Source organism: Pseudopodoces humilis, chromosome 3 (genome assembly GCF_049639895.1).
Source record: "Pseudopodoces humilis isolate 2021_Gansu_Grassland_sample_001 chromosome 3, ASM4963989v1, whole genome shotgun sequence".
Taxonomy (NCBI): Eukaryota; Metazoa; Chordata; class Aves; order Passeriformes; family Paridae; genus Pseudopodoces; species Pseudopodoces humilis.
In genome coordinates this window covers 57,247,669-57,270,721 of record NC_142202.1, presented here as the reverse complement: position 1 = coordinate 57,270,721, position 23,053 = coordinate 57,247,669, and the positions used below count along the sequence as shown (strand labels likewise).

The window sequence follows — 23,053 nt, the reverse complement described above, 5'->3', positions numbered from 1 at the left end:
ATGTATACTTTTGAGAACAGGTTACAAACATGAGGTGACAGCCAAGTACAACAGCATTTCTGCTGTTAAACTTGTGCAATTTTATTGTTAAACAGTAGAGCTGTTGCAGCATAAATGGAACTTGTAGACAAGAGGGATGTGAAGGACAGGAAAATAAGTGCAACTGGGAATCTAGTGTTTAAAGAATATGATTTTCACTTCTTATGAAGATTAAAGGTGGGGTTTATTATTCCATCAAGTGTTACACTACAGAAACTGATTCTGAGAAAACAGGAACAGTTTCTATAACTCAGGAATGTCACCGACTACCAGTAGCTGATAATTTAGTTAGGCTGCTCACAAGAGCTGGAATTCTCTCTCTTATTCTGAAACAACTTTTAAGAAGGTGTCAGTGCAACCACCAGGTTGCACATCCCATCCCCCAGGTCAAACACACACATGCTGTGCATTCAGTCAGCAGGGGCAAGGAAGCCTCCACTACCCAACTGCTGGGCACTGACAAACTGGAAACCTGGCACTCCTGGATGAAGGGGATGGATGCTCCAGTGTACCTACTGGAAAAGTTAGCAAACATGCACATTCTTTTCATATGAACACCTGGAGTCTTGGAGATCATGGTCCAAGCCACCATCCCATAAGCCTCTAAGACCCAAATGTGCCAATGGGCACTGGGAGATCACATGGCACACATGTAGCTGGATTGCAGGAATTCAGAGACCTGGCAAAAGGGGCTGCCCAGGTCATGATCGAGACAATACTCAAAAAAACACTGAACAACTTACTATGGCCATGAGATAATGTGAGATTTTTAAGTTTACTAGATAGACACAGAATGAATGATCCGCTTAAGCAGAATTGTGGGAGATGGTCTATGTATTTAATTGGAGAATCCAAAAGAACTGACAGTCTTATAATACAAAAAAGACATTATATATACATATACACACAGAATATGTCTATATATATCTGTATAGATATATATAAATCAGTAAACTTGAATAGTGCCTTTATCATGAGCATCTTAAGGCATTCAGACATTTTATTATGACATTGACCCAGTTCATTATCTTTTTGCTTTGGCTGAAATAAAGCAAACAGATTTAAAGGTCTGATCTGAAACACCCACAACATCCGAAACAAAAGCTTAATAGTATCTTCAGTGACAGCAGCATCATCTAAGAACCCACCCACCCACTGCACTGCCTATCAGCTGAAAACTATTAAAAGGAGTCTAAATAAATCATTCCCACTCACAGTTTTTGCAACAGCGGAAGATACATCAGTCTCAAAGAGGCTTTCTAGCCATATATTCTATAGATTCTATTACAAATTGAGGAAAGAAAAGATACAGCAAGAGGGCCTGCCCGAGGATAGAATGCCACTGAATATCAAATAGTATTTACAGTACAAGTTATAGGATTATAGAACATTTTATAAATACAATTAATATGTATACAAGGGCACATAAAAGAGAAACTTGTTTTCATGCTTTACAAAGTAAAAGTAACCTGAACTAAAACTTACTGCAGAATTCCACAGCTGCTGGCTAGGAGCCTCTCTTCTCCACTGCCTGTACAAACCAATCCCCATCGTAGGTCACCAGTGAAGCACCCATGTTTTCAGCAGCAACTACGAAGAATCCTCAATAGACTCTGAATCTATGTATGAAACATCAAGTTTCAAAACATGGGTAAGGCAGAGCGTGCTGGAGAGCTGTGACAACATTCACGTGTAACTACCTTTCTCAGAGGAGAACCTGGACTGTAACAAACTGCACTTTTTGCAAGGGAATACATAATACTGCAGCATATAGGTGGCAAAATTCAAACAAGGTACATTACAACTTCTAACACCTGATATTAGAAAATGCCAGGTGCATCTACCAAATTCTAAAGATGTGAGCACTTCTTGTATTTGTTTAAAAAAGGCAGAAGAGTATTTAGTATTTCAGTACTTGCACATCTCCTTAAAAGAATCAGTAATTTCCTTTAAAAAAAGCAATTGTTCTTTCTTTTTAGAGCAATGGTGCCTTTACAGGACACATTTTTTACCTTTTTTAGAATTATTTTTAAATTGCCTAAGATCAGAAATAGTATTAAACAGGAATACACCATAGTATAGTGCAGGCAGATGAGAGATATACTCAGATGAAAAGGCAATTTTAAGAGTCAATTTAATGAATTGACATTATTTTCTCTGCACACTTCAAAAATGGTGAGGCGGGCTTGATTAAATTACCTTTAACCAGCAATATATTATACTTTTCTCCAAGACAAGTAGACCAGTTTTACTGGGGTACTTACTATGAAGGAGGATAATCTTTAAAGTTTATTTACATGAAAAGCAATCTTTTTTTACGTAATATATAAAATGGAGTAGTTATGCACTGCAGCCATTTTATAATAATTAAGCTAAATGAAATTAATCTTAAAAGCTACTCTATTTGAACAGCTGTGGGGAAGGCAGAACAGGAATTGTTTTATTAAGCTGCAAACTCATTTTCATTATAGAAAGCAACTAACTAACTACTTGTTTGAGAAAACAATTTCTCATAACCATTTTCTAACCATTATAAACTGTTCACAGTAGTGGGGTGAACTTCCACAAACATTTTCTCCTGTGACAAAGTATGTTTGAGAAGTTTCCTCACTGCCAACCTGCTGCAGTTCCTCAGTTATGTCAATATAAATAATTTTTGGACCACACTAGAAACTGGATCACTCAAATGACCACACTTACAAGAAAGGAAACTCCAAATGCTAACCAACAAGCACTTTCTTCACTGGTCCAGTATTTAGGACAGTACTAGAGACAGTTGCACTAGCACAAAGAGAGACACAGGACTGGAGCACAGAAAGAGAACAAATGGCCATAAGCAAACAAACGAGCTTGGTGGGAAAAGTAAACTGGTAACTGATGTTCGCTGCAAGAACAGCTATGAACACCAATTTCATGACGTTTAGACAGTTGCAATGCCAGTGCAATGGCACAAATAATAATTTAGGAAAGTAGTAATGCTTACATGCATGTTGTTACATCATCCATTGGAATTCAATTCCAAGGAAGAAATGTTTCAAAAGACATTAAGTTTACTAAAAATAGTACATTTTTTTTACCACTATGTTTATTTTAGGAAAAAGAAGGATAGAGACAAAAACATAACTCTTGCTGCCTCTCAACACTAACTCCTGATCTTGTCTCAGTGAAGCTGCTTAGTGATGCTCCCATCCCTGCTCCACATAACCTCAACAAGCTCAGTACCCTCCCACCAGGAGACCCTAGGAAACACCTGAGCATCTGCTGCTGGAAATTATGGAAACAGTAATGCAGAAGGCAGCAGGCACAGCTGTAAGTTCCCAATTCTGTTCAGAACCGGGCTGTGAAAGAGGATTGAAACTGTACTGCCAGCTCAGACCTGTGCACAGCCCTTCTCAGTGCCTGTGTAACCAGGAGGATAATTGTTCCAGCCAAGGGAAATGGATCTCCACAAAAAGTCTCAAAAGTCATAATTTATAATCTTTTCCCATTACTATCTCAAATTTATCATGAAGACACTACTCTAAAATTTATTTTTCAAACTAAAAATTCCAACTAAAGTAGCACTGTACACACCTTACAGTTTGGTTGTAGTCAGAAAGTTGAACTAGATTTCAGAAAGTATTGTTTCTAAGGCTTCTTTTCCTCTCACATCTATACAACTGATGCCAGGAGACAGTCAAGTTGTTTCTGAATGAGCAGTCCTGCTTTTAGAGTACCAGTCACACGCTACAGTTTACTAATATCAAATCCAATTACTATTTAACAAAATACTAATTCTAATGTTTTATTATCTTATGATCATACTATACCCAAGACTGACACTTTCTTGTTTCAAAGCTGAAAGAGAACTAGGCCACTCCCACAGCAGCTGGAAACATTTCACCAGATAAGTGGCTGCTTTTCCAACACTGTGAATAATAAGGCTAAATACAGTAAGAAGTCAGGGGACAGCAGCTTTTTTTTTCTTTTCAGAAATGTATCAGAGAACTTTATTAGCATAAAGTAGGTTTTATATTTGGTCAATGCATGGAAAAACTGTGATTAAAAATTCTGAAGCAGAGATATGTTCTCTAAAATTATTAAATATATGTATAAATAGATACCAGGCATCTTAGGGAAAAAAAAAAATCACTATTTCCTATTTTGAGTACTTAGAGTACAGAGGACCAATAACAATATTCACGTGATTTTTTTTTACCTAACATCAAATCTCTTCTAAATTAAACAATTAACATCACTAGAATAAATTAATTTTTCAGAAGGATTTCCCTGTATTCTGGGGAAACAAAATGTACAGAGGGCAACTGAAGAAATAATTTTTTTAGCATTTAAAAAAAAGTGTGCCCATATTTACCCTAGCAATGTTCTTTCAATTCTCTTAAAGGAAGAGACTTTTCAAAAGCTATAGCTGCAAAATTGATTATTTAATTTTTGACCTTCATGCCTCTACTAAACATAAACCAGATCACGACTCTGAACTCCTCTACCTGCCTGTTCATCATCATCATCATCATCATCATCTGACTGCTGTTCTGAGTTTTGGGAACTACCATACTCATACTCAATGGGCTTTGGATTGTTGTATGGGTAGCCATTGTCATCAAAAAACCTTCGGAAGGTGAACTCATAAAAAGCATGTTCAGGATGTTTTCCATTTTTGTACCACCCATTGAGGGTATCGTTTCTGTTCCCCTCCTTATCATCATCACTCCACAATTTATCTGGATCGACTGGATCAAAGTTGGACGTGTCCGTAGGATGAGCAATTTTGGGAATGTAGAAAGCAGACTGTCGCCGTAGATCGCTTGAAAAATCAATTGTTTTGAAGAATGGATGAGCTTTTATTTCATCGGCACCGTTTTTGCCTAAACGATCTTCTGGCCCTCGGCAGAGTTTAATAATAAGGTCGGAGGCCTCTGGAGTCAGTTTAGCCTGAGGTGGAATGTGAAGTGCAGTTTGCCAGTTGATAACCTTAAAAGCAAAAAGATGTGTTATTTATTTAAAATTTCACAAAAAGGAAAAAATGCATTTAAACAACAAAACAAAACAAATGACCAGAAAGAAATAGTTCAGTAGGTCTAAGGTTTTTCACAGTAGAGGGGAAAACATGAAGCTGCTCTTTCAGAAACACAAGGAGTATGTTGTCTGGAAATCTGGCAAAATGCAAGTAAAGTTTATTTAGATTCCAATCTAAACTAGAATCTAGCATGGAAGACCCTTGCTATAAACCAACAGAGATACCATAAAATCCAGCACCTGGAACCTGAGATTAGGCACATGCCTTACAATCCTAAAAAGGTGAGGGATGAGTTTTGAGCTATATGACATACTGTAAAGACTAACAGATTCCAAGTTAAAAAAAAAAAATAAATAAATCAATAATACACTACATGTGAGTAGTGCACCTGAATACAGCTTTGCAAAAATGACACCTGCAGCAGACTGCCTTGATGCTTTCTCTGAAACAGCAGGGGCTCAGGAAGGAAAGGTTCTGAGCTGTCAGTAGCCCTAAGCAGACAGTCATCGACTGCTCCTCCACCTTCCCATGCTAAGCACCTGCAGGTACCTCACCAAAGGAAATCCTCTGCAGGCAAACAGGCATTGAAGCCAAGAGGTGGAAAAAGAACACACTGACACTGGAAGAGGGAAAGGGAAGGGGAAAGGGAGTAACAACTGGAACAGATACAAACAGTGAAAGGCTGAGATGTGATAGTATTTTTAGTTGGAACATTTACTGCATGACCAGATAAGTTACAAATGTGATTCTAGAAGTCACTTTATAAATTAAGTGCACCTCCATAGTAACATAAAGTTTAAAATCTCCACAGTTTATAACATGCTTGGATAGGCAACCCTCTCAAATGTCACCTTTGTTTCCACTACAAATTAGCAAGACTATGTAAGTTTCAAGCCTTTTTCAGACTGTTAATACCAGACTTTTAAAGTTACCTTCATTTGTGTTTCCAGTGGTGTTTGTGCCAGGAATGGAGGCTGCCCCACTAGCATCTCAAAGAGAATTACTCCAACACTCCACCAGTCACACAACTGTGTGTAACCTGAAATAAAGTTCAAATAAGGTAGTCGAGCCTTTGTACAGTTTTTTTAATTTCTAAGAACAAAAAAGATCACAAGAGATTTCAATTCTATTCAATACTCATTTAAGATTTCTATATTAACAACTGCTTATTTTTTTGTTAAAATATCGCATCCTTGGGAAAAGCAGGAGTGTGGGAAAGGTGAAGCAGGACACCTGAATACCAGTTACTCTGCAGTGAGACTGCAGTACAAAAATGCATTCGTTACCTGTTCGTAACAACACTTCTGGGGCAATGTAGTTGGGTGTGCCCACCAGGGAATGGGCCAGGCAACGCTGGTGCTGCCGTGCAGCCCTGCGCTCCAGCGGCTTCAGCCGATCCCCACACCTGCAGTTTGCCGGGTCCCCCCACTCACTGCTGAAATCCATACTGTCCTGACGGGCATGATCACCTGCCATGGAGTGACAAGGATGGCAAAATTGAGGACGATTACTTTAATTCTTATCTAATACAACATTTTCTTTATCCGTTAACATTTTGTGTTACAAGACCGAATCTGTTTCAGCTTCAATACTCGACAGTTGAAACAGAAATCAAACTCAAGATGTTGGTTTTTGTTTTTTATATAAAATACCTCAGAGGACACAATTTTTTTAAGTAAATTTTTGACATAACTGTGAGAAAGTATCAATTTCGATACCTTTCAGATTTTTTTTAACATCACCAAATTGGGTGTATACCGTTTATATTGTTTTTACACTTACGTAAACACAGACCCTCTAACATTCAAATCATCAAAAAATAAAAGCAGATTTTAAATCTTTATCTTCTCACCAGAGACTGTGTAACAGTCTGGCCCAAGATACATGAATTTTGAGAAAAACTAATCAAAAGTAATTTAAACCTTGTTTTTGAAGGTATGTTTTTATTTTTTTAGACTAAAAACAAGTTGCCACATAATCTGTATTTTACCACTCCCAAAACTGTGACTTCTCTTCTGCTCCAGCTTTTTCTTTAGCTGTTGTTTTAGGTAATCAAGTAGGATTTTGAAAAGCCTACTTAAACCTTCTCATAAAGGAAACAGCACAGTCATCTTTCTACTCATTTATAATTCAATTCCTTGTAAAGAATATTTGTATTTCTCTTACCGCTCTGGTAGTATTTTGAGTCATGGGTCCATCGAAAACCAGTACAGAGCCCGAAGTCAGTCAATTTGATATGACCATCACGGTCTATCAAGATATTATCAGGTTTAATATCTCTGTGGATGAAGCCCATTTTATGAACACTTTCAACTGCACATGTCAGTTCTGCTGTGTAGAACCGTGCCAGATTTTCTGGAAAGACACCCATTCTAATTAGGAGACTCATCATATCACCTCCTGGAATGTAGTCCATTACAAAGTACAAATTGTCCTTATCTTGGAATGAATAGTACAGGCGAACCACCCATTCATTATCAGCCTCTGCAAGGATATCCCTCTCAGCTTTAACATGAGCAACTTGATTTCTAAGCAAGACATCTTTTTTCCTCAGAGTCTTTGTTGCATATAGAGCATTAGTATCCACCTTTCTTGCTAGGCAAACTTCTCCAAATGCACCAACTCCCAGGGTTTTAATTTTTACAAACATTGACTTGTCCATTTTAGCTCTTCTTAGCCGAATATAATTTGACTCTTTCTGGCACAACATTTTCCTCATTTGATCCCGGGCTTCTGGTGACAATCCAACCTGCGCAGCAAACAGAGTTAAATCTGAAGAGTGAACAGTACTCTTAACTCTTGGTGATCTTCTCATAATTAATTACAAGGCTTAGGCAAAGCAAACCAAATACTTATACACAGCACAAGAAATAATACTTAAAGGGATTTGGTTTTAATTTACATATTAGGATTCTATGAAAACATATAGGAGTGATAAAAACTGAAATGTGATCATTTTCAACAGCAAAATGCACAAGGTGCCATGCACCAGAAGGTTCTAGAGAAGGGACTACTACATTCTTAAGAAAGGTAATTTACAAATTACTGGTAAAATCCACTGCAAAAAATATCATCTGAGTAACAGTGTGCATCAGCTGCCTCCCTGATTCTCCTTACATGGTTAAAGAAAGCCAAAACATGTCTAGGAGCTGTAACTTGCTGAGGGCTAAGGAGCTGCCACAGGAAAGGCAGACTAGCTGGAGGAGAAGTCACTGAACTTCCTGACCATGCTCTAGAATTTCAGCTGCAGAAGGGAATATGGACTCCCTCTCACTCTCTCCCATGTGTAGCTACCCAAAACAGATCCTACTGGCACTGCTTCCTACTGCCCACCCACACCAAGCCCATGCCTCTCCTACAAGCCTGAACCTGATGTTCCCTCTCATCACATAATGCACCTCTTTGCTCACACTCTCACCACTGCTCTCCACTCTACCTAGGAGCCAGCTGAGCAAAGCACTTCCTTTTGAAGTGGCTCACTCCTCCAGACAGTATCTTTTCTTGGCTCCCATCTGTGTAACATATCCCTATCTTGACTGAACATCCCTGGTGTTCCAGCCAATGCCACCAACATTCTGACAGCTGAAAGACTCACAGACCACACACAACTCATCACCCACAGGGTTGAAACCCTTATCTACAAGAACCACATTGATCACTCTCATTGTACTCCAACCTCTGTGCCCTCCTGGTATATTTTTGCTGGTTTCAATTTCCTTAAAAGTCCCATTCAATTTTGGTGCAGTTTTTTGTGGCAAATTTTAGGGCCTGGAATCAGAATAATCCTTCTTTGTTTTAATGTGAATAGAATCTGTCTTCAATTTTTTATATTTTTTTCTCTGTGACACAGTCCCCACATAGCTTGATGTTCATTCCTTCTTTTGTTTTCTGACAGTATTTTCAAATTACTATATGTTACCTTCCTCACAGAATCTCAGTTATTTTATCTGCCTATCTGGCTTGAAATCACCATCCCACACCAATGATTTCCAAGTTTAACCTATAGCATACTTCCTTATTTTTTTAAGTTGATCATAAACTCAAACATGCCCACACTGAACCCCTGCAAACATCACAACTGTAATCAAGTACTATTTTAAAAGCTTTCCATTTCTTACTGTCACATCTTATCAATTCTTGATACCAAATCTTGCTTTTTCCATCTATTTAAAGTCTCAAATATCTGAGATGCTGTCTTCATAGCAGTCAAACCATCAATAGGTCTAAGTAACTAGTCTAGGTCTGTATAGACTGTATATTAATAGATTACTTTGGCCCTGCCTAATTTCCAACATAACTTGAAACAAAATATAATTGATGTGACTGAGAAAAAAACAAAAAAAAAATCAATTAGATATCATTCAGTATCTTAAAAATACTTCCATGAGTTACTATATGTCACCTATTAAAGAAAATATTGTTAGAACACAGAAATTTCTTACAGGCATCATAGCAAAAATGGATTCAAAGGAGATGCAATTAGGAAAATGCATTTAAAATGCTTGCCTACCCAAAGGAACTTCACAAGTTAGACAAATTTAGTAAGATTTAAATGAGGAAGGCTGTCTCAAATTTGAAACAAAAATTTTTATAGACATCAGTAGTTAGGACTGGTTAGCTGTAGATTCAAGACTGGTACGGGATATAGGTTCAACTACATATTTTGGATCAAAAAATTGTCTTATTGTGGGAATATCTGCATACTGTCTTCCAAGACAGAAACATCTGAAGTTTTCTTTGAACTAACAGGCTTAAGGCACACTTCAACACAGAAGGAAGGATTAAAAATGTCAAGAAGACAACTGAAGACCTGGGCTTGGTAAAGTTCAGACAATGGTGGGTCACCTTCTTCTGGCCCATCTGAACCCTGAAGTCTGCCTCAGTATAGACCCACTTGACACAAATTGAACCCCACCCATCACTGACAAAGCTGGCGAAGAATAAAACCTAGACAGCAACAACCCCTGAGGAGTGAGACTCAATACAATATTTAATCACTGCAAGACATACAGTCTCCAAAACCCTTGTAGCTTTGCTTTCTTCTACCTGCTCTCTAGCTTTTGCCTTTGAACAGTTTTATCATAAAAAAACAGCCCAAATACTGCAATTTGTCATCTCTTCCCTCAACCCACCTTAATTTTCCCTGTCATTTACTAAACCAAATGTTAGTTACAAACCTTCTCTCTGAATTGCTGTATTTTCCCCAGAATTCTCCTCAGCTTCAGCATTTACCAAAAACTAACAAACTGAGAGCTGCACAAACCTTTCTGCACATATATCTCCAATTATTTCAAGAAAATGTCAGACACCAAAAGTTTCATGACTTGCTCTCTATCATCACACAATTTGCTCTCATTCTGGTTCCTTCTCATCTTGCTGTGCCTTAAAGGGTGACTTAGATTTCTCTTTGCAGGAAAGACACCTATTATAACTCTTGGCCAAACTCACACATTTAAATCAAACATTTTTGAGACCACTCAACTCCTAGGAGACCTGACACCATGGAAATATGTCACATGCTATAAATACAGCATCTGGTGAAAGTAGGTATTTTCACCGGGATGCATTTTGACATTTTTTCTTTCAAAATTCAAAGGGGAGAGAGGAAGGGAATCAATATTTGCTTAATCTTCTTAAAACTTTCTGAAAATAAGTAATGAGCATGTTTCCCTTTCTCCTTCTCATGAAGACCCAACATATACTTTATTGTTGTGGCATTCCTCTCCTGCATGCTTATGAAAAAGGAGAGGTCTGCTGCAGCACAATAACCCATATTCCTCCCTCCAGCCTGTAATTAAACATCCCAGCTTTAAATCTAGCATAAACCATTAAAACTCTAGCATTAATATTATAACTATTATAAAATACGCCTACTAAAGTGCTTTAAAAGCACAAGAAAAATATCAAGGAAAGTTATATCAGTGCTTTCATGTAAGTAATACTTATTCTGAGATACTACAGAACACAACACAGTAAGAAGGGAAAATGAAGTTTGCAAATCAACATTAATTATAATCTTACATTTAAGTACTCAAAAATAGCCAAAATAAATTCATGCTTAATTTTGATGCAGGATCGCATGCAAAGCCCTCTAAAAAGGGATCATGCTATTCTTAAGAAACACTGTTGCTTCAGAATCTTACTTGTCTACACAGGGATGGAGGCTACAGAGTTCAGGAAAGCTTCCCACACCTTAACAGTTTAAATCAGCTGTTAGTGAAGTGAAAAAGGAAAGAGAGAAGACTAAGAATAAAGATCTAGTAAGAGTTCCAGGATGAAATCTTGCTAACATTTACATATTCGTGATTAAGCAAACACTTACAAAAGACTACAGCTTTCAAAGAGTAAGACAACACAGATTTAAAAAACAGCATGTCAAGAAAGCGGCATAAGCCAAATACATACCCTTATAGAATAAATAAAAAGGAACATCATGCTTATGTCAAACTTTCAACTGCAATTGCTAAGAAATATATATGTGTGACACATCTCATTTTCATCTTTTTGCAAATCTGTTTTGCTACTTCTCACTGTTTTCTCTTTTGAAATGATATATGCTTGTCAGCTCCAGTTTTTTACATTTTTGATTTGGTTTAACAGAACACAAATACTAGAACTGGACCACTGACTCTATGCAGGCACAAAAAAAGTTGATCTCACATGTATTTGTTTTATAATTATGCCTTTCAATTGCTCTTGTTTAAAAAGATGTATTTGCAGTGCAGATTACAAAATAATTAGACAAAAGATACCATCTCTTTCATTCTAAAAAAAAACCCCCAACTAACCTTTAAATGTTTTTTTCATTTGAACTTAGAAAAACTATCCATACTGGTAACAAACTGCAGAATGTAAAAAATATCACTGTTTGGGTGTCTATATAAGTGCACTAGCCAGCCTGCAACTTGTCCCAAATTTGCTTCTACCTTCAGCACTTATTTAAAAAAAAAAAACAGAAATATTTTTAGAAGTCATTAAAATGTTGCCTATAACTCAAAAATCAAGATTAAACAGAACCCATAACAAAAAGCTATGAGCCATGTAAGCTACATCTCAGTTCATGCAACAATTATTTTGCTTCTGTCATCTTACTGTATGTTGGCCATATGAATTACCTTTAGACATGCAAAAAACTTAAATAAAACAAAAATACTTAAAAATCAATTTCTAAGAAGAAAAATAAATATGTAAACAAGACAAGGAAGAAACTTGCCACATCTTAAATACAAAGAATAAAAACAGTCTCCAGTACCACAGTTCTAAATGTCCTACTTATCTGTACTATTTAATTCTTCAATTAAGACATATCCCATAAAACTAATACAGAAACAATTTAGTCATAAATTTAGAAAGAAGGAAGAGTTTACCCGCATCATTTCATTCTCTAGTTGTTTTTTCCGATGCAAACGCTGCTGGTGTGACTTGAGTATATTCTCCACATGCTGCTCCATGAAGAATTTAAAAGCTTGAGGGGAGTAACTTTGAATGCGAGACTCTCTTCTTTCTTCATCTTTCTTGTTTTTTCTAACGGGAACAGGTGAGGTTGTAATTTGTTTCTTTTCTTTATCTGTTGAATCAACACATTCGTAATTCTTTTCATTCTCATCCTCCCTGGATAAAGGAGGTGGCTCCTCCTTGCTGAGCTTGGGTCCTGCCTCATACAGATTGACAGAAGGATTCTGATGTAACAAGTGTTTAGGGTAAGGTGGTGGGGGACCCTGGTAATTTGGAGCCTCCGCAACAGGAGACATAACTGCCATATTGGTGGAGGGACTGTCAGAGAAGGGAATGGTCTGAACACTTTGCACGGGCTGCGGCATCCACGAAGGGTGAGTGGGTGCCAAGGCAGTCTGTAGCTCTGGTTTCAACACTCGCATGCTTTTCACTGGTTGCTGGATGGGAGCTGGCGTTATGGCTGTCACTGTGGTGGCCGAAGGCTGGGAGCTGCCAGAGTGACTCTGCCTGCTGCCGTGATGGTTGTTGAAGGAGTTTGACCGCACGGGAACGCTGGGCTGCCATGCAGGCATGTCGTGCCCATTGCCCGGCGACGACTGTGGCTGCACAGGAGAAGGCTGTGACCAGGATACAGGTATTCCAGCTACATTTGTGTTGTAAAGTTCCAGGTTGTGACTATTTCTGTTTGGCACCATTATTGCCTGTGGAAGATTCCCATTGGTGTATGCTGAAGGAGAAGCAGATCCTCCTGCCTGCATCTGTAGTGCTGTGGGACTCTGCCTGTTAGTTGGATTCATTGGGTACGGAGGTGGTTGGCGACTCACCGAATTTCCAGACACCACATTCTGGTGAACTATGAATTCTGCCTGACAATTGCCATTCTGCATTCCAGCTCTTCCTGAGGGAAAACTGAATTTGCTGTTGGCAGAACTCTGCATGATTATTGGTTGCCTGCCAATGGGGACAGCACTCATGCCTCTCTGACCCTGTGTGGATGAATTCATAGGAGAAGGATTCATAGGTGGAGGTGGATAACCATCCTGCCATGCTCCTGGTGGCACTGGAGAAATACGGGAGATCACATATTCCATGTTTCCAGAGTACCGCTTTGTTTGAGAATTTGGCTCCCAGGAAGGAGGTGGAGGAGTAGTTCCCCTTGGAGGGGGTGTCTGTCCCCGAGGAGGTGGAGGAGGAGGAGTGACACTCCTTATCTGTGGTAGAGGTGGGGGATTCACTCTTTGTCCATTGCCAGGATGAGCCTGAGCAAATGCTGCAATGCCAGATCCAGATAATGGCCTTCCTACATCAGGCTGGGAGCTGGGACTTTCTGAGCGATAAACAACACCCTCTGCCAGGGAAGGGCCGTGCCGCTGAGGAACCAAGGACTCCTTAGAACCCTTCCAGCTCTGCTTGCGGTTAACTGACTGCTGGACAGCCCCTGCTTCCACGAGAAGAAAACACAGCATTCACATTATTGGAAATTATCCCTATTTACTGCTCTGAGTATTTTGTTGTTCTGCATTAATTACTACAGAAACAGGACTTGAATTCTCTGACCCAATATAATCCACTGTACTTCACGTGAAAACTTTTTCTAGTAATACATAGCATTGCATGCTAATATGCTCAGTCTACATAAAAGAAGAAAAACCCCAACATTGAAACTATAAAACTATAATACCAGAAAGTGTTTTTTTTTAGAAATCGCTTTTCTGAAAATGTGTTTTGCTTCAGTAAAAAATGCAAAATTTAACTGAAGAAAATGGTAATATGCAAAATTATTAGTCACACAATGTATTTTTAATCACATGTACAAGAAACTCTCAGAATGTTCAGCACAAATGCAAAATAAGTAATAGCATGGAAAAGTATGTTATGTTGCTATCCCTTCCAGTTAACACTATTAAAACACTTAAGTGTTCTTAAACTGAAATTTAACTGAATGCTGTAAAATCAAGGCTTCCACATTTATGTGCATATAGATGACCTACACTTGTTATATTCCCATCATGAAGAATTTGATTAAGTACTTTAATTTTAAAAGTTGTATCTTTTTGAGTAAAAGTGTTATAGAGGCAAGAACTAAAACTGGATGAATGCAAAACTTACAGAGCAAAACTCTGCTATATATTTACTTCACAGAGGCTATTCTGCACCATATAAACAAAATATACAAGGAACTAATAGTGCAGGCAGTCTTACAGTGGTTTTTATCATGTTAACACTAAGATATGTGTAAACACATACAGTACTGTAACTGCTGAAAATCACCCTGTCCTCATTTAAAGAATGTGTTAATTACTATATTTTTGCAGGTAACAATGAAAACTATGTCTAAATGGTGGAATTTACCTACAAACTTCATACAAGAACCAACTAATCCTGCTGAATAAACTAAAGGAAAATAACACTGCTCTTTTCAACTCTTTGCTGGCTAATTTTTCCTCCTGCCTATATTGTTAATTTAAAATCTAACTCTAGAGCTAGCAGCTCAGTGCCCAACTTTAGTCAAATAAAAGTTCAGTATTTCTGCTGCATTTTAAAGTTAACCTTTTTTCCGGTGTATGCTACTAAAAAGGCATCAAGTTGTGTTAAAAATGTGTTAGCATCTGTAAAGAAAGCAGTAATAGCAAGAGGCAAAATTCTGACTCTGCTAGTAAAGACACAGTCCATCCTCTAAAATCTCTAAGAATGTGAAGGCTGCCTTAAAAACTATACGAACAAAAGCTAGAATCAAGCAGAAAATTAAGCAGAGAGGGATCCTGAAATATAATATCTTAAAATATAAACATCGTAGTCATATGAGATATATAAATATACACAAATATGCACAAAAATACACATACAGTATGCTGTTGTGTGGGAGTGTGTGTGAAGACAGACAAAAAATTAAAAGACGAATTCAATGCTCAGCACTTATGTCTAAGTGGTGCTTGACATAGAACAAAATACAGGCACCACATCAGCAAGGCAGAAATTACCAAAATGAGATCTAAATGCCATTCCTTGTATAAAATGGTTATGCACAGTAATAAAACCATGCAGTTATAAAACAATGCTTAAGAAACTCAGGTCAAATAGACCTGTCTTCCAGAAGGACTACATAAGATAACAACAGTAAAATGCTGTTTTTAAAAGCAAAACACCTGTATCTCAGCACCTCTGTTCTACTGTCAGCATGTCAAGGCAAAATCTATTTTTCACCTATAAGAATATACTCAGTGAGTTACTGAGTCACCATGGATACACTTACCTGGTGGTTTCATACCAGCATTTACAGGTCTTGCTGCTGCTGCAACCATCTGCTCCCGACGAGGATCCTGGTAGCTCATTTTACTTATGAATTCAATGGCAGCCTCTATACTACGGTTGTTAGTTTGTCTAAGAGCTTGTATAACCATATCCTAAATAGAAAATTATATAAAAAAATGATTTACAAGAAAATCACAAAAAATACCAAAAATCATGGTTATTTAGCCAAATAGCCTCCACTAATTTTACCAAAGTAATTTTACAAAGTATCAATTTCTCTTGATTGTTTTAAAACTAATTTTAAAATGTCTTCTCCAGAAGAGATCATCCAAAATAGTACTGCAGTCTCAATGTTCAGAAGAAAAGTTAAGTTGTTGAAGCACTGTAGTTTGATGTAAATCATGTCATCTTGCTATTCATACAACAGCTTGGTCATACAATCCTTAAAAAGGGATTTTGTAATATAAACACCTATACAATAAAGTTGTCACAATCTTTATGGACCAGCTGACATTAGAAAAAGCAAATAAAACATTTTCAGCTCAAAAATTTGGTCACCTATGTGATATGAAGTATTCAATGTCTTAAAGAGTATCACTATACACAGAACATAAGAGGATTGGACTTGAAACATAGCAAGCAAAGCAAAAGAGATTTTCTGTAAGCTCTTTAGGATAAGAAACCCCAAATACAGTGAACAGCATTCTACCCTGATTCTTATACATATACATACATACATATAAAACTATCTATATACACCCACCTGATACTTACTGATATCTGTCTGTTCCACTTTAACCCTTAATACTACCTACTACCTGCGAGGTGGGGGGAAATAACCAGCATGTTTGTGGTATTTCATTTGGGGGAAAAAAAAAATAAGAAAAATTAATACAATTTGAAACTTCTCGACCAAGAAAAAATGCTTTCCTACTTCAGCTGTATCTGTTCCTAGTGACGTATGTGGATCAGTGCCATATGGGCTATTGTGGTAACACCACTGTAGGTTAACACATGGCAGAAAGGGCTTATCCTGGCACTGTGCCTGAAAAAAGCCCCATATAATCACAAGTGTCATGGGAATTTGCAGTTGTATCCAAGAACAAAGGGTAGAAGCAAAAGGCTTCAAGATACAAAGGATCCAACAAAAATACCAACTTAAGATACCTTTCTAGTTTATTGTCCAGCCACATACCACAAACTTCAGTTCACAAAACCAGCTGCAGGTTCAATCTGTAAAAATGGAGCTGAGAACTGGTCTACTTGGAAAAAACAAATGCACACCCTTCCTCGCCCCAAAATCCCACACAACAGCAACAATGAAACTTCCTCAACTGCAGCAACAAACCACAGAGCTGGAGCAAATTATTAAAAAAATTATTTATCAATATAAAATCCTTCCATTCTTCCTGACACACAGTCTGGACTGTGCATTTGTGTAATCAAGAGAAAGGAACATGAAAAGTCACTATCAGCACTTGACACTGGGATGCTGTTTGAGGAAAAGCCAGTTGGTAGTTTTGGAGAAGCTCACTCTTGGTAGATGTAGATATCTCTGTAAATACCAACACATCACAGATAGCAGAACTCATGAGCTGGTCACTACTGCAAGCAGCATATGCCTGCAAAGTTAATCCCTATTGTCGTACTGTGCCTTTTTCCTTTGGAAAGATAAGTGGTTTGCTAGCTCTTTTTTAAACATGCTTTCGTACCCAGGTTTACAAAGAAGGCATGAAAACAAGTGTCATTTACTTTGATGTGCAGGTCCCAGTAAAAACACAGGAGCTGTAAGTGTATTAATTTTTCCCCTTCTGAAACCACTTTTCAGATTAATTTCCAAAATATCTGGTATTGCCTTTCAATTTAGAACAACCATATTTTAATACCATAATTTTAATTGAGCACAATCCAAAATTACTTTAAGTATCAAAACCAAAATCTAGAGTCCAGTCCTCTCTGCCTTAAATTATGTAATTAGAACAATCTACCACATAACAACAATCTGGATAAGATGCTTAAAAAAAACAAAGCCAAGTCTCTCTAAATCCTTCTAGTCTTCTTCTACATTCCCCACTAATACCAGTTTCATGTCCTAACCAGAAACCAAGCAAGTTTTGAAGCATTTTGCTTATCATGCTGTTCCCTGACCAACACCCCCTCCAACATGCATTAATAGTTTATAGTTAGCAGAACACCAAATCTTCAAAATAAAACACTTCACCTCATCAAAGCCAGCAGCTTGCAAGTCTTGCAGCATTTGTCGATTAACTTCTGACGTTCCTTTGACAGCTGAGGTTGCTTCATTTGCAAAAGGCAGAAGTGAGTTTCTTATCTCCTGCAAAACTTTATGATATGTTACAAATTTGGGTGGATTTCGGCCTTGTCTAGGATCTTCAGGTAACATTTTTCCCATGCTGTGATCAGCTTTAGCAGCATCTGAGGGTTTAGGCAAATTCCTGAGGCTCTCTCGTATTTCCTGTAGCATCTGCTGGCTGCTGCCAGTATAATTACTGGCAGGAAAAGTTTTAGGCCTCATTTGTCTATAACCTTCTGGTTTCTCACTTCTCTTCATGAAAACATGTATATATGCAACCTCCACCAAGGACTCGCTCACACCAGAATTCAAGGAAGACTGGCTGATGTCAGAACTTGTGAAAGTAGTGGCTCTTCACTGTGAAACCTTGGTTCCGGTAGTGCTGGAGTTTGTCACAACCCAAAACTGCTATTCTGTTAACAAAACATAACAAAACAAATCACATTTAACAGAGCAGTAAAAAAATTCACAATGTAGCACTGCTGGTAGTGAAACGTTCACAAGCAGCTCTGCCTTCACAGATACTAAAAGCATGCTAAGCAAATTCTTCAGGCAGTCTTTACCCAACCTAATTTACAAACCACGTTGGGATTTTAACTGTCTGTTAACAACGAATGTTTTAGGTGCCTCAAGTCTTAAACAGTCCTGAATTGCAAAGGATGTGGATGCAGTAAAGAGCAACTCCTCTGTCTGGCGGACAAAGTTTTCAAGAGCAGATACGAACCACAGGTGTGTGCTAACCTATCACTGCTTCTTTGCCTCCCCTCTCTCCTGTGTCCATTCGTCACCTATGTTCTCCCTATCAACACCTTTATAGCCAGAAGAGCCAGCTCTACTACCCAGTCAGCCAGGATATGGGTCAAAAAACCTTGCTGTTCAACTATTCTGACATCCAACTCCAGAAAAAGATAGAATTTGAGAAGTACACCAGTAAGAGCATGTAATTACAGTGATTTTATCCATTCCCTAGCAGTCACATGTGTTAAGAGTAAACACTTGCCTAGCTCATCACATGTAATTTATGATTTCTTGTACCATCTTGTACCATCTGCCACTTGAACCTGCTCAGAACTCAGATTCTGAGGCTTTCAGAGTTTCTTAGCTCCAATTTCCTTGAACCAGTCTTCATCGACAGTTAAGTAATTCTTAAATTTATTTTACATAAGGGAAAATGAGAACAGGAAGAGAAACAAAGAAAATTGAATCAGATTTTTTTTAATGTAATATTGTTCAACAACTCAAGCATCAAATTCGCTGAGAGCATAGCTATGACATTTGGTAAGGGAAACAGAATTTTCTGCCAAAAGCCAAATAAAAAACGTTTGCATTTTGAAGGCGCTGACTCACCAGGGAAAGAGCCCCGTGTCTGCAGAGAACTCAAATCTCTGTGTCCAGGCTGGGCACTAATTATTACTGCAACTGCCATGGCAAAGGATAAAGCAACCACAGTGAAACACTGAAGAAATTGCAGAGCCTTTGCCTCTTTAGAGTATCATGAAATAAGACAGTGCAAGATAAACTGTTTTGGCACTGTCTTTTCTTCACAAGCAAAAAAAATGTTGAAGCTCAACTCACACTGCCCCTTTACTACTGCGTTGTTAAGTGTTTCTCATATTAGACATAAATTAAACAAGTATCTAAATTTTACATAGTCTACAAAAAAGTCACTCTTTCTCCATTCACATTTCATTTCTGTAATACTTGCATTGTAACAAACCAATTAGGGATTCAGCTACTGAGGAAGAATATGACAAGTTAACAGGAAAAAGAACTCTCAGAAGTACATGCAAATTATGTGAATTAAACACTCATGCTACCCATATATTAATAAAACCTGAAAGTTGGGAAGTAATATATAAATGAGGACTGTGAAAAGAAACACTAGGGATACCCACCTAATCCCATCCTCCTTGGAGAACCATTTTAGAAATAACGTAATTTCTCTTATGAAACTTTCTAAATCTTAAGGGGTATAACTGCATCCACAAACTTTCTTTGCACTGTGACAGTTTTGAAACCTTAAATGAGTATAACTGTTTTTATGTTTTTAAATACAGTCTGATAGCATATCTTCAGTGTTCACTGAATAAGGAACAGATCATCAGACATGAGAGTGAATTTCAGTAATTAACAGTGAAATTTTGCTCAAAGTATTAAGAAACCCAGTAATCAGCAGAAAGTACAGCTTGAGAGCAATTATAATGTAATTTAATTTTGGCCACTTTCAAAATAATTTTCCAAACATGCCATATTTAAGACCACATTGAAAATACTTTTTCAACAGAGAACTTTTTCCAAAGAAAATTAAGTAAGAACTTGACAAAATACCCATACTTAAGCTTTTAACAAATTCCAAAGGCCTGGAATTCAGGAGAAAACAGGGGTTTTGCACCTATGTATTTTACAAATTTCATCTGGTATTTCAGTATTCACTTTATGGTTACATGTCGGGTATCTAAGATAGACAAATCTAACACCCCTAAGAGAAATCAAGGTTAAATTAATGGGACAGTAGAATCATAAATCAGGAGCAGTCTTGGAAAATAAAGCTGCACTCTAAAATTTTCAGCAGCAGCTTAGGTTTAGGAGTGTAAACCAGCCACTTATCTCCCACCACTTACCACAGATAGCCTAACTGTTTCTAAGACCACACAGCATGAACCAAGCCAAGAAACTTACCTAAACAAATAACTTTTTTTGGTGGGTTGTTCCTTTTGGCAGCACCAATGTACCAGCATGTATAGGTGAAACTAAGTCATGATTCTTAGAAAGCAAATTAGTATCCCAGAAAGTAGGAATTACTACAGTTCACCTTGCTTTATATATGAACCTCAAATTTCACAAGTCACTTCTGCTTATAGACATTGGGACACATTTGAAAGGAAGAAAAGTGCTGACTGCTGAGTAAGAAACGTATCTCAGCTTTGTACTTCTAACTACCAAACACCAACTGTATCCAAGAGAACTGATGTCTATTCCCTCTTGTAGTAGTTTTGTGTAATTAAATGATCTGTTTGTTAATGCAGCTGTTTTTGCTGATTAAATTCTCTTCCTTAAAGGACTTGAAAAAATAATCTTTCACTTATTTCCAAAATATGGGAATACAGTATTTTCTTCCACAGGTCAAACTGTAAGGGGAAAAGCAGCTCACCTTGGCTGTTTTTTTTCACATTATAATCATAGAAGACTGGACTTAGATAAATAAGTGCTTGAATGATAACTCAGAAGTGTTCAAGGCCAGGCCAGATGAGGCTTGAAGTAACCTGGTTGTGGCAGGGAGTTGGAACCAGATGATCTCTAAGGTCCCTTCCAAGCCAAACCAGTCTGTGATGCTCTGAATGGCAACACACAACTGTCAATGACTCCCACGATTTTCTGAGGGAAAAAATACACAGCTTTATAATCTAATTTAAACATTCTTCATCAAAACACTTTCAATGCTCATATTTCCAACTGAGCACTGAACATCACATATTAATGTATTTTGGTACCCTTCCTCATGTACCTATTCTAACAGCTTATTTTATACATAATCACAATGCTTCACTGCTAGGGATAAAGAAAGTAACAGAGACTTTGCAAGTCATAAAAATTAAGTTTGAAGAGACTTGGTTCAGACCAACTAAAGGAAGCTCTTGTTTCAGGTAACAAGTCATTGAGCTGCAAAAGCAATTTCCCAAAGGATGCATTTCCAGCGCTAAAAGTTTTCATAGGATGAGGAGAAAACTGAACCCTGAAATTAGCCCATAAGCACAACTACATACGGCCAGAGAAGCCAGAGCTGGAAAGAAACAGACGCCAGCTGAACACTAGGAACATTGTGCATTCACTCGGTTTGTTTCCATTCTTACGCTCTGCTATCTCCTTTAGCAGGATACAGCTCTTCTACGTGCACATGAATTCCCGGGAGCAGCAGGAGTTATTTCAGGCGCACCTCGGAGCGATCTTCACGGCTAACAACAGCAGGGCAGCGTCTGAGCACCAAAGCCCCGCTGCGCTGGCTCAGGCCGGCACCGAATCCTGCAGGACAGCAGGACCCGGCCTCCCAAGGACCACGCAGGCCAGGAGGCTTTCACCGCCGGGAGGAGTATCCCGAATGTGCCCCGCTGGGACACATGCGCTTCTATGGCCCCGCCGGCCTCAGGCCGTGACCTGAGGTCGCTCCTGCCACGGCTGCGTCCCGCAGAGGGCCCGGGACGCCGGGCCGAGCCGCAGTGGTCCCTTTACCTCCCCGACCCCCCCTCCGGCCCCGCGCACGGCGAACTCTACCTGCGGCGAGAAGGCGGCGGCGGCGGCAGCGCCCCGGGCGCTCGGAGCTCGGCCCCGCCCGCCCGGCGCCCGCCGGCCGCGGCCCTTCCCTTCCTTCCGCCCTTCCTCCGCCCCTGGGCGATGCCGGCAGCGCCCGCTCGGTCCCTCCACCAGCGCCCGCCGCCGCCTGGGGCCGCTCAGTTCGGCGCCGCCATTTTGTCAGTGTCCCCGCCGCGGAGCCGCCCGGATATGGGCAGATCCCGGCCTGCCTCGCGCGGCTCCTGCCGCTCCCGGATGGAGCGGCGCCGGCTCCCGGATGGAGCGGCGGCAGGGGCGGCAGCGCCCCCTGAACCCTGCGCGCCCGTGTGGGGCAGCCGTACGCACAGCACAGCCCCCGCGCTGCCGGGACCGCCTGGCTTCTCCCGGACCAGTGCCCGTTTTCTAATTTTTATATATTCCCGTTTTCTAATTTTGCTGTTTTCTTTTAATGGGGGGGGGGCGGGGAAGAAAGCTCCGCCGAGCTTCGTGTTTCGGCTGATGCCCGAACGATGGACACGTTACAGACCAACAGGAAGGAAAACCCACCGGTCAGAATTCGGAGTGATCCATTTCATTTCCATCTTTTGCATTTCAAATAAATCGGGAAGCAAAATTTAAGCTGCTCGAAGGAGCTCATTGGCGACTCAGTACCTTGCCCTGCAAAGGGAGGACCGCCCTGTCCCCATCCA

General features: G+C 39.1%; 1 protein-coding gene across 4 annotated transcripts; it reads right to left on the bottom strand.

The window, feature by feature from the left end:
• Positions 1-855: 855 nt before the first annotated feature.
• Positions 856-22,422, bottom strand: LATS1 (large tumor suppressor kinase 1). 4 transcript variants are annotated; one of them, XM_014263532.2, is made up of 9 exons: positions 22,347-22,398; positions 21,229-21,452; positions 17,985-18,490; positions 15,765-15,915; positions 12,424-13,952; positions 7,223-7,805; positions 6,343-6,525; positions 5,989-6,095; positions 856-5,010 (listed from the first exon to the last, which is right to left on the bottom strand). In XM_014263532.2, the coding sequence occupies exons 3-9, from the start codon at positions 18,333-18,335 to the stop codon at positions 4,489-4,491; spliced, it is 3,426 nt and encodes a 1,141-aa protein (XP_014119007.2). In that variant the 5' UTR covers positions 18,336-18,490; positions 21,229-21,452; positions 22,347-22,398; the 3' UTR covers positions 856-4,488. The 4 variants fall into 4 exon arrangements, with proteins under 4 accessions (XP_014119007.2, XP_087908531.1, XP_005518450.2 ...); XM_088052405.1 differs by lacking the exon at positions 21,229-21,452 and having other exon boundaries at positions 22,347-22,422; XM_005518393.3 differs by lacking the exon at positions 21,229-21,452 and having other exon boundaries at positions 12,424-13,949; positions 22,347-22,422.
• Between the last annotated feature and the right edge of the window lie 631 nt (positions 22,423-23,053).